Below are 12,565 nucleotides of genomic sequence, written 5' to 3'. Positions count from 1 at the left end.
CACGTTCTAAACCAGATGTCGATGTTATGGTTCGATATGACAGGCGTGGGATATGATTTTGCGCCGCCCCCCCCCCCCCAAACGAGACCAAGTGCCAGATACGCCACTGGTCACCATTACGTACCAATTTTGACTCGCATGATTTCAAATTTGCCACCCCCCCCCCCCCCTTAAAATCCTGGATCCGCGCCTGGTCTGGGTTGCCTGTTTATGATTCATAGCGCATTATTAGGCTTGATACTTTTGATAATGATTTATAAATAAGCAAATACATGCATGTCTGCATTACGAACGTCTATTGTGATGTTGTCCTTGACAAATACAGCCTCTGTTAAAGACGTTACTCCACCACCAAATTTGGAACACCTCTCCACAATGAAGTATCGTGAATGCGGCACTCTGAGCGGCCGTTTTTTAAAAGTGTTTTTACCAATATTAGTGTTCTTAAAAGTTCGCTATGTCGTTTGATCAAAGCGGTACTAGGCAAGCTTGCCTAGTAATTATTTCGTTTGATACATGCCTATATGTGTATGGCTACACATAATGAAGAGCCGGGAAAATATGAACTTTGTTGATTTGACCTTTAATTTTATTTGAGGTAGGCAAGATGTTGTAAATATAAATTATTCTTTTTTTTTTAACCTTCTTTTTTCTTCCATTTCCATCTTTCCTTATTTTATTTTTTTGTTTTAAACCTCCTTTCATCATTGTGTTATAACTTTCTTTATGTTATACAGTAGATTTACGGTTACAACATGTGGGAGCGGGGAGATTGGGGAGTCCTGGAAAGGACTGGTGATAATCTTTCTTGAGTGTGTGTTGTCCTGAAAAGGACTGTTGGTTATCTTTCTTGTTCCCGTAGTTCTAAAACAGATAACTTTAGCGCCGGAGGGGGGGGGGGGCTCGACGTTTCGAATAGGTTGATTATCCGTCGTCAGGAGATGTCTTTATGTTATTCTTTATTTGTTGTATCCCCAGGGTTTGTATCTATCTTTCCGGTTCTCATTTCTCATATATTTCTTTATATGTTTCTCTCTCAATCTCTGTGATGGGCGAAAATGATCATTGCATCGACTAATGTTTATCCGAATACCTTCTCCGTCTAGCGTTCACATCAACAGTTTCTCCGGAATTATCTTTGTACAGTCCAGAGTTGGAGGAGTTCTCCGAATAAGTTTTCTGCCTTTCTCCCGATAAAGTTTCTCCATCCCCTTTCAAAACAAGAATTTCTCCGGGAAATAACTTTAGATTTGAAAGGTATATCATTCTCTCTTCTACTTTTGTTTTCTCCCCCCCCCCCCTCTCTCTCTCTCTCTACCGCTTTCTATTCACATATCCTTCGAACTTCTTCTCCCGCTTTCTCTCTATCCCTCTGTTTCCCTCCTTTTTTATCTCCCTCTATACGATTTCGTCATGAAATGGTTTAAATTGTGTTTATTTCATTGTACTCTATATTGCTGTTGGTAACTAAATCAATGAAACAAATTGAATCCACATGGTACCAATTTGATTGCTACTGTTTCATAACTTTCTCTATTAGTCATCTGATTGTCCTCGAACTTTTTTTTATTGGTCGTTGGTAAGTTTCTAAGAAATACCTGCTTTTATTAAAAATCAGAATATATTCTTAGGCCAGAGATGAACTTTAATTCAGTAGGACCTTAAGATATGGTCGTTTCTTACTCCTTGATGATAATTTATGATGACGATGATGATGTATAATGATAGTGAATGAATAGCATGTACATTGCAACCTGTAGCATTCCATTGCAAAGCACATCAATGTTCTCTTCTATACGTAAAAGAAAATTAACTAGTACTGTCTTGCTAAAAACAATAACAAGTGAGACTTTAGACACACTGAATTGTATGTCTCAGTACTCCAGTATAAGTATAGGTGTAGTCTGTAATGAGAAGACTATGAATCTGGACTGAGCATGTCGAGATATCCCAGTAACGTACTAGGCTGTGATGAACCACTGTCTGTCACCCCATTGACCCTACTGGTATAATTCCTTTATCAGTGGTCAGTGCTCTATTTATCTCCTTATCAGATCATGGTAGAACCAGGAAAAGTGGCGAACTGGTGAGCTGAGCTCAAATGAGATGGTCTCCTAATGAGTTCAAATGTGAAATTCTTTCCTAATGCCTATATCATTTCCTTAAAGGTAAAGAACAGTTTTGGAAACGCCCCTCTCTCAAAAAATGAAATGGAAGCTCTCATTACCAGTCATGTGAAAGAATATGTTTTGAATAATACGTGATGATACAAATTTTGCCGGGAAACCGCCTACTAATTGATATATTTGGTAAATTATTATATCTATTGGGACCAAATAGATATCGCGCACGTGGTCGCGTAGTCCCATATACATCTTTCTGTGTTCAGTGCTTGTAACTTTACCAAGACTGGGCCAAATTTCTTATCATGTTGATGATTCCAGAACCTTGCAGTACGCACCAATACTTATATATGCTAGATGATCAACCTTTTCTGATCGATTTCACAACGTTTCTTTCACAATGCAATCGCATGACCAGAACTGGTCTTTATCTTTAACGTCCACATGACTGACGCACCTGTGTATTCCCCAGTTGGAATAGTCTATATCTCCCAGTCCAAACGTTTTCTCCATTTAATAATGAAACGCTAACGCAACCGACATGCTATGCCTGCGTATTCATGTGATCCCCAGTTCGAATGTGAAATTTTCTCTTAGTCCATTTATACACATGTCCTCTATTTATAAGTAACATGTTCACACGATCGATACACCTGTGTATTCTTTGGAGCCCCAGTTGGAATGTGAAATTCTCTCCTAGTCCATGCATACACATTTCCCCTATTTATCGGTAAAACGTTCACACGACCGACACACCTGTGTATTCTTTGTGGCCCCAATTGGGATGTAAAGTACTCTCTTCAAAATAAATCCCCTTATCAAACTTTCGGTTCACTTTATGAATGGAGGCAATAAATGAAGTATAAATAACAACGAGTCATTGTTGTCAGGGCGTTTATTATAATGTCCCCATTTTACGGTATAAAACACCTGTCCCCGATTTCCACCCAATGTAAGTATGCATGTGTGTGTATATGTATATGTGGTGTTTGGGGGGGGGGGCGACACCGGTCTTATTCGATGAATGAAATGCACATTTTAAAAGCCATTAATTGGCGAGAGGGAGTAGCAGGGGGTCGTAACATCTTCTCTTCCCTTCCCTTTCCTTCGCCCCTCTTGTTTCTGCGCCCCTATTGTGTATATTGTTTGCTAATGGCTCGGTGGAGATTCTATGAAGCTCTAACTTTACAAGCAATGAACTCGACACACAATATATTTTCGGTCGCAAATTCATCCTACTGTGATATCATTTAGTCATGGCTACCAATCTTGAAAAGTCATAAATCGATCAGTTAGTAACAACTGATTTAGATTTAATTGAAAAATAGAATGACATTCATAATCGATTATCTTCAACAAGGTCAACGAGTTTTAAACATTTTCATAATAATCAATGTGGCAAAAAGAATAGAGATACTATAAATGCTGACTTGATCAACTGCATTTCCCAGTTGTTGTATCGGCTACTGATCACGTACATTTTCTGCGATTCCCATCAATGTACGAATGACATAAACTACGCTATCTATCACTAAAAGACGCCTTCAATATTTTGGACAACTCCAAGATAACACCATCAGCCATCAAGCTAATAAGAAGTTTTAAACCGCAAAAATCGTCTAATAACAGATGGACATATTGAATTAATAACGTCAAAATCCCACAAGTCTTATTTTAGTTCGCCAACGATGGAAGCAAGTCCGCAATCTCCTGTAGAAGCACCAACTTTAGCTTTCCATCATCGAGTTATCGCTGTATTAGTCCTAGCAGGATTAGCGATTATCGGCCTCTTTGGCAATACTCTTGTTATCTTCTCCGTCATCACCACGAAAAAGCTTCGAACGGTCACTAACGTCTTGGTGGTCAATCTCGCTGTCGCTGACATTTTGACGTGTTCTAGCTTACCATTCCAGATCGCCGGTCTCCTAAGTCAAACGGGAAAGTACCCGATTCCCGAGATCATCTGTGCAATTATAGCTGGAGTTACGTCCACCAGCGTATGCTGTAGTGTATCTAATTTAGTCGCTATCGGTTTCGTCCGCTGGTACGTCATCACCAGATCTATTCGTGGTCATCAAGGTATCAATACTCCGAGGAATATTGCGAAAGTCGTGCTGATCATCTGGATGGAGTCAATTGCACTCATTATCATACCTCCTGTTCTAGGAGTCGGGACTCTCGGTTATTCCAGATACTACGGCTTATGCACTTTGTCCGATACAAACCCACTGGCCTTCGTGTATGTCATGTTTCAGGGCGCTGTCATCATTACTGCCCTGATACTCACCTTAACGTTTTACGGGCTGATTTTGCGACATGTTTTGCAACATAATAAGCAGTTCCGAGACAAGTTTGCAGATGATAAAGCTTCCGATTCAAGCTCAGCAGAGACACAACAGAATAAGACTTCCTCATCTACATCTCAAGATTCTCGTCCACCCATGATCAAAGCCATCAACCAAAAAGAGATCGAGATCACAAAGAATGTTTTCACGGTTGTCTGTCTCTTCATGATTTGCTTTGTAGCGCAAAGTGTGAACTTTTTAATACCCGGTTTAAGCCTATCCACCCTCTATGGCTACATGATATTGATGGCGAACAGCATGGTCAATCCGATCATTTATGGTCTGAAGCATCCTAACTTTCAAGAGGCTTTCAAGAGAATCCTTTGCCGTCGTCGCAGACCGCTCGAGCGTGTCTCGAACTGATAACAAAGAATTCCGTTTAAAGGTAATACAAAGTGTTTTTCAAGGTTTGTTCTTAGTTGGTACGTCGTTTAGTATTAAAACAGGCCCAAATCATTTATCGATTGCTGTGAGGCTTTTTCCATTCGTGATATACTCACAATAAACAAATATCTTCAAAGAATTACCACTATTTTAGATCAAAATTGTACGGGAAGTAGTTGTAACTCCATAGGTATTTAGGAAATATTAGGAAGATATTTTCCCTTTTTTTTGCAATTCCTTCAACTTGTACCAACATAGTGTTTTAGTTTTTTATGTAACAAATCATGAGGTTAGTAGATTTGATTAATAATTGATTAACTAATTTGTTATTTATTCACTCTTTCATATATATTCGTTTTTACTAAAAACGTATTTTATAAACACAATCAAAATTGGTATAATTTTTAATATGGTCCTGTAGGCATAAACATGTACAGCACTGAATTCTTACCTTATCTGTATCATCATCACAACGAATAGGATGGGAGAAGGTAGTCGATGCTCTTGGCGTATTTTAATTATTCCTCATACTTCCTTCAGTTTTGTGAAAAAAAATATACGCCAGACGCCATTATTTTTCTCTTTCAGTTCAACGATAATGGTAGGTCACTGTTACCAGTCACAATATTAACATACATACAATTTCGTTAACTATGTCAGAAATTAATAAAGAATTTATGAATAATTGAAAAAAATGAATGAATCAAGAAAAAACTGAATAAACGAACAAATAAATATTATTTATCAAAACAGCATCAATCAACCAAATAAATCTAAAATATTAAAAACAAGGTGAACAATGGCATGAACATAATTTGCTGTTATATTGCCAAGAAAATTTGATTATAATGGGTTCAAAATAAAGTGCTTCGAATATGGACTTTAGAAAGTAGTTTATAAGCGAATATTAATTTTCCTACAGCTTTGTATAAGGATGGAGCGATTTTTGTAATAGTTTAAAGAGATGATTTATTTCAAGAGTATTTGGTCGTTAAATGTAGTTTTTAAAAGTTTGATTGTTCTTTCTTTAACAAAGAAGGAACAAATTAAAAAGATATTAAAATCATCATTAATTGATCGTATGTCACACAGTGAACAAGGTCTCATGATTCTTTCACGTTGTTCATATTTAACTGAGACTAATGGTAGTCGATGAGTTTCATACAATATTTAACAAAACGCAATTTGATCTTGTTTTATCTAAACCGGTAAGATATCTTTCTTGGCAGAATTTTTAAAAAGATATTTTAAAATATTTATTGTGAGTATTATATCTACCAGAGAAATATGGCAAACTCATACAATAGCGTTTTTAAGCCCTTTGTGCGCACGTTTTTCATGTTCACTGTTTCAAGAATATATTTCTTAATAAATTTTACTATAGGACTCAACATTCAGTTGAAAAAGATGTTTCAAAATAGAAAACGATTTTACTAACATGATACATTCCTACATGAATCAGGCAAGAGTTCGCTATCCAAGCAGATCTTATTTTATTTTTTTTATTTTTTTTATTTATTTCTAATATTTTGACATATATATTTGCTATTGAATACAAATGGTTTGATTCGAAGACATAAATATTTGTATCAGAATAGCGATTGAATGAAAAGGCACAACTTTACATAAAGGTGAATTTCGATGGTTTATATAGGGGCATAGCGCGGGTCTAGACATTGTGGGGGCACTGATACTGTATGTATGTGGGGCGTGTGTGTGTGTGTGTGTGCGTGAATGTGTGTGTATATGTAAATGTGGTGTTTGGGGGGGGGGGCAACACCGGTCTTACTCGATGAATGAAATGCACATTTTAAAAGCCATTAATTGGCGAGAGGGAGTAGCAGGGGGTCGAAGCATCTTCTCTTCCCTTCCCTTTCCTTTGCCCCTCTTGTTTCTGCGCCCCTATTGTGTATATTGTTTGCTAATGGCTCGGTGGAGATTCTATGAAGCTCTAACTTTACATGCAATGAACCCGACACACAACATATTTCCGGTCGCGGATTCATCGTACTGTGATATCATTGAATCATGTCTACCAATCTTGAAAAGTCATAAATCGATCAGTTGGTAAAAACTGATTTAGATTTAATTGAAAAGTAGAATGACATTCAGAATCTATCATCTTCAAAAAGGCAACGAGTTTTATAAAGTTCATGATAATCAATGTGGCAAAAAGAATAGAGATACTATAAAAGGCTGACTTGATCAACTGCATATCCCAGTTGTTGTATCGGCTACAGATCACGTACATTTTCTGCGATTCCCATCAATGTCCGAATGACATAAACTACGTTTTCTATCTCTAAAAGACGCCTTCAATATTTTGGACAACTCCAAGATAATACCATCAGCAATCAAGCTAATAAGAAGTTTTAAACCGCAAAAATCATCTAATAACAAATGGACATATTGAATTAATAACGTAAAAATCCACAAGTCTTATTTTCATTCGCCAACGATGGAAGCAAGTCCGCAATCTCCTGTAGAAGCACCAACTTTAGCTTTCCATCATCGAGTTATCGCTGCATCAGTCCTAGCAGGATTAGCAATTATCGGCCTCTTTGGCAATACTCTTGTTATCTTCTCCGTCATCATCACGAAAAAGCTTCGAACGGTCACTAACGTCTTGGTGGTCAATCTCGCTGTCGCTGACATTTTGACGTGTTCTAGCTTATTATTCCAGATGGCCGGTCTCCTAAGTCAAACGGGAAAGTACCCGATTCCCGAGATCATCTGTGCTATTATATCTGGAGTAACGTCCACCAGCGTATGCTGTAGTGTATCTAATTTGGTCGCTATCGGTTTCGTCCGCTGGTACGTCATCACCAGATCTATTCGTGGTCATCAAGGTCTCAATACTCCGAGGAATATTGCGAAAGTCGTGCTGATCATCTGGATGGAGTCAATTGCACTCATGATCATACCTCCTGCTCTAGGAGTAGGGACTTTCGGTTATTTCAGATACTACGGCTTATGCACTTTGTCCGATTCAAATCCACTGGCCTTCGTGTATATCATGTTTCAGGGCGCTGTCATCATTACTGCCCTGGTACTCACCTTAACGTTTTACGGGCTGATATTGCGACACGTTTTGCAACATAATAAGCAGTTCCGAGACAAGTTTGCAGATGATAAAGCTACCGGTTCAAGCTCAGCAGAGGCACAAAAGAAAAAGGGGTCTTCATCTACATCCCAAGATTCTCGTCCACCCATGATCAAAGCCATCAACCAAAAGGAGATCGAGATCACAAAGAATGTTTTCATTGTTGTCTGCCTCTTCATAATTTGCTTTTTAGCGCAAGGCGTGAACTCCGTAATTCCCGGGGCAAGTCTGCCCACCCTTTATAACTACATGATCATGATGGCGAACAGCGTAGTCAATCCAATCATCTATGGTCTAAAGCATCCTAACTTTCAGGAGGCTTTCAAGAGAATCCTTTGCTGTCGTCGCAGACCGCTCGAGCGTGTCTCAAACTGATTACAAAGAATTTCAATTGCACGTAATACAGAGTGTTTGTCAGGGTCTTTTCTTATTTGGTACATCGTTAAGTATATATTAGAATAAGCCTAAATCATTTATTGATTGCTGTAAGGCATTTATTCGTGATATACTTACACTTAACAAAAATCTTCTAAGAATTTCCACTTCTTACCACAACAAAATTGGTAGAGGAATAATTTATAATAATGGTCCTGTGAGACATAAAAATTGACGATAGTGGCCTATTTAGAATAGTGAAACCCATCCGCTAGTAACAGAAGGTTTGTATATTCACAATAAACAAATACTAACAAAAAATTACGATACAATAGTTATTACTTACAAACCCATATTCTAAAATGAATATTAATCAAAATACAAGGCAAGGAGTACAAGTATCAATATATTTATCATCTTATGAGAAAAGATATTATAATAGTGTTGGATAATGCGAAATGAAATTTTGGTTTATTAAACATATACTTATTTGAATTATCCAAGGAAAGCGCATCTTGAATGTTATCATGTAATGAATTCTAGTCATTAGGTCAGACGTCTTGTAAGAATGGCCGTGGTGTTTAATTTTGAGGTAATTACATTCAGAGAATTAGCATTGCCTAATTAGATACCGATCTATTAAAATACCCATCTGTTACATAAGCGAGTAGATGTAAGTAAGACGGACACTAATTAACCAAAAACAAAAAGAAATAATTATGCAGGGGAACCGAGGTAATTTTTCTGTTACTTGGAAGGTTTAAAACAAAAATACAAAATGAGGCTATATGTGCGCTCGCAAGTTTAGTGACCTTAAAGCTATGGTCACATCTCAGAGCGGCGACCGACCAATTTGTATCCTGTTCGGTCGCCGCTGGGATTTTTTGGGAAGTCGAGTAGGCTGTAGGGCCCCAGCAATACCTGGGCAGTGCCTTGTCGATTTCTCGTCGGTCGACGGTCAAAACTGTGCAAAATCGGGAAGCTCCTCCGTGCGGCGTCCCGGCAGTGACGGACTGGTCTACCCACCGAATCACCACCGGCTGATTTTAAAGAAATTGCCCGGCGGCCGGCCGGTGATCGGCGGGACACCAAAATACGCTCGGTCACCTAGCTGCTTCGATTTTTGACCTATTTCGCTCGACGGCGAGCGCTCGATTAGGTCGATACCTCGGCGGCGACCGCACGGTCATCGAGCGTATTTCGGGCGTCGAGTGAAAAGTGAGCAGGCGCCGCCGAATTTTAACTCCGCGTTGAAACTTCAGCGGCGACCGAGCGATGCCTTATGGAGCTCTCACACTCTGCCGTGTAGGCCTACCGTCCACCTGCCGGGCTATTAAAAAACAACAGAGTCCAGAACGTTGGGTTTTGAGCGAACTTGTCCCCGGCCGCAAAAAAAAAAATCATAAAATTAATCTTTTCACCGTTTCGTTGCCATCTTCTGGCCGTTTCCATACCGGACCCATACCGGGTCTCGAACGTGTGCACCGGGTTTGTAGCAGCCACCTACCAGTCACTTAGCGTCCCCTCACCGCTCGGAGCGTCCTGTGAGCGAGTCCCCGGACTGCTGACGTCATGACAAGAAAAAGTAAAGCTCATCTGACGAAACCCCTCTATATATACCCAATAATTAGTGACAAACGGTGGCACACGGTGACAAAAGTAAATTTGTTGGTAATGGCACGTTCATATGACGCTACTGTGAAGGTAAGGACACGTTATGGACCCGTTATAGGACGTTATGGGGACGTCAAGGCGTTAACAGGATGTTACCCATGCATTAGGGAGGCGGCGCCGTCAGAATCATGCGGTACCGCTTTGGAAACACCCGTTGGCAGTCCGGTATGAACACTGTAATGAGGACGGTATGAATACGTTATGAAGACGGTGGCACGGTATCAACACGTTCATGACACGTTCACAACCCGCTTACAACCCGTTGCAGAAGGTGGATTTTTTTTGCCCGTTCATCACCGTTCTGTAACGGGTTATGAGCGTGTTGTGAACGTGTTCATACAGTGTGACCGTTTTCATAACCTATTCATACCGTCCTCATACCGTTCAACACCGTCCTCTTGCCGCTTACTTGCGGCCGGTGCCAGCCGGCCAAAGTTTTGAACATGCCCAAAACTTTCGCCGGGTCCCACCGGGTGTAAATAAGCGCCAACGCCCTATTAACGTGTTGCCCGCTTTGATAACGAACCACCGTGTGCCCTCGCCGTTCTCCACCGTCCGCAGACATTTTCGCGCACGGTGGCACACGGTAGGCCTACACGGCAGAGTGTGAGAGTCACTTTAAAATCAAGCGGTGCCCGGGCGGCCGCCGTTCGGTGCCTGGGCAAAATTGGCTAAAAACTCGCCGCCCGGCCGCCGACCAGGTTACTTTATGGGGTTGTGACCATAGCTTAAGACGCGGTGCCTTTTTCCCCGTGATTAACCAACGGTCAGTGAATACATTTAAATATAGTCGGATGAGTTTACCTTCAATTTTCACTGATTCGTTTGATTAGATTTATTTGGAGATTTTGAGGAAACTTACTTGTGGAATGAAATGAAAAGGAATGTCATGTAAGAGAGAATTATGTTTTTCACTGCAGTCAGTGAAAGTGGATAGTGGATCTATTTAGGATTTTTCAGTGGATGACATTCATTAATTACGTTCTCTTAAACATAATAGTAAAGGAATTATTGTAATTCGCATCGTAGCTTCTTACCTCATCTGTATCATTATCACAGCGAATCGGATGGGAGAAGGTAGTCGATGCACATGGCGTATTTTAATTATACCTCATAATTCTTTCAGTTTTGTGAACAAATGACCGCCAGATGACATTAATTTTCTTCTTCAGTTCATCGTTAATGGTAGGTCACTGTTTCTAGTCGCAATATCAACATACATACAATTTCTTTTTCTATGTCAGAAATTGTTCAAATTATTTGTTTTTTAAGATGGATCATGTTTAACGTTTTTACACTTATTTGTCACTATGAAGGTTTGCAAAGTGTAAGTTATGAAATAAGTCACTAACATCACACCACAGTACAACCTTTGACAATGCAAATGACTACTAATAATCAAACTTCGAAATGCCTATATAAGGGACTTTGGGCTAGATCTTAGCCGGATATATAGTAGTTACTAAACTCTTTGAAGGTTACTCGTTCATGAACTTCCAAAGCGGGTAAACTAAATGAATAATAGGATTTCGTCTGTCGAGTGACATTGACAATGACAATGAAACTTATTCTTCTGTCACACATAATCAGGGTATTGGAGAATACAATCACAAATATACAAATAAATATTATTGTAAATAAAAAAATACATTACGTAGAATTTGAAGTACATAATTTGTGAACATGTACAAACAAAAAAAAGGAAATAAAAGCAAACAAACAGATACGCAAACAGTCTATTATTAACCCTAATAAGGCCGGGGGCATTATGGCCCCCCCCCCCCTCCACGATTTTTCCGATTGCTCGAAACGCATATGGATGGCGCCCGCCGCTCGCTGACTTTTTTCTTTCGAGTCTTGCGCGACTTTTAAAATAATTTTTTTGAAAATCGGACTTACGGTTACAAGGTCACGTGACCTTTTGCATTTGCATGTCAGCCCGAAAATCGCTCATTTTCGTGATTTGTGTACAAAACATATGGAAAAGTCAGTTTTCCTAAAAACAGATCAAACATGGGTTATTGGGTCTTGTTTAAAGTTTAGGTGGTTGTTTTGGGAGTCAAAATAGTTGAATTGTAGTGAGAAATGAAATAAAACAACAAAAACAATGAAAAACATAAGTTAAAAAAACAATGAAATACATAAGAAATTATCAAAACAAGGGATAACATAAGGAATAAGCTGGCTCTTCCAAATTTTTTTGTCGTATTATTATTCAGAATGATCTAATGAATATATGTAGTGAAAAAGAATACTTAAATATGAATAATATATGATTTATGGGTAAAAATGTGATTTTTATGACTTTATTTGCATAGATTACCATAAATATGCAAATGAGTAAATTTTTCAAAAAATTGAAATTATCATATTGTTCTATACACTTCACTTGACATGCGTGCAAATTTTTGCGGCAATCGGCCGCTTCGCGGCCGAGATCTTAAGGGGGGCCCATCATGGCCCCCCCCCCCCCCGGCCCTACTAAGACCTCAAATAGCCCGGCCTTTTTAGGGTTAAATGAGTGGGTAATTGAAGAAGAAAAAAAGGATTGGTTGAATGAA

At 39.2% G+C, this 12,565-nt stretch overlaps 2 protein-coding genes across 2 annotated transcripts; both read left to right on the top strand.

Annotated features, from left to right (window-relative positions):
• Nucleotides 1-3,811: 3,811 nt before the first annotated feature.
• Nucleotides 3,812-4,831, top strand: LOC763420 (rhodopsin, GQ-coupled-like). Its single transcript, XM_001199383.2, has one exon. The coding sequence runs from the start codon at nt 3,812-3,814 to the stop codon at nt 4,829-4,831; it is 1,020 nt and encodes a 339-aa protein (XP_001199383.2).
• A 2,479-nt stretch (nt 4,832-7,310) lies between these two features.
• Nucleotides 7,311-8,330, top strand: LOC582148 (rhodopsin, GQ-coupled-like). The gene has a single exon (XM_782115.3). The coding sequence runs from the start codon at nt 7,311-7,313 to the stop codon at nt 8,328-8,330; it is 1,020 nt and encodes a 339-aa protein (XP_787208.3).
• The last annotated feature ends 4,235 nt before the right edge of the window (nt 8,331-12,565 follow it).

The sequence above is a fragment of the Strongylocentrotus purpuratus genome, unplaced genomic scaffold, assembly GCF_000002235.5.
Source record: "Strongylocentrotus purpuratus isolate Spur 01 unplaced genomic scaffold, Spur_5.0 spur5_scaffold_15, whole genome shotgun sequence".
Lineage (NCBI taxonomy): Eukaryota > Metazoa > Echinodermata > Echinoidea > Camarodonta > Strongylocentrotidae > Strongylocentrotus > Strongylocentrotus purpuratus.
This window is presented reverse-complemented; position numbering and strand designations above follow the sequence as displayed.

Excerpts from the sequence above, each read along its gene's own strand:
- LOC582148 (XM_782115.3), top strand. The coding sequence starts at position 7,311 with ATGGAAGCAAGTCCGCAATCTCCTGTAGAAGCACCAACTTTAGCTTTC.
- LOC763420 (XM_001199383.2), top strand. The coding sequence starts at position 3,812 with ATGGAAGCAAGTCCGCAATCTCCTGTAGAAGCACCAACTTTAGCTTTC.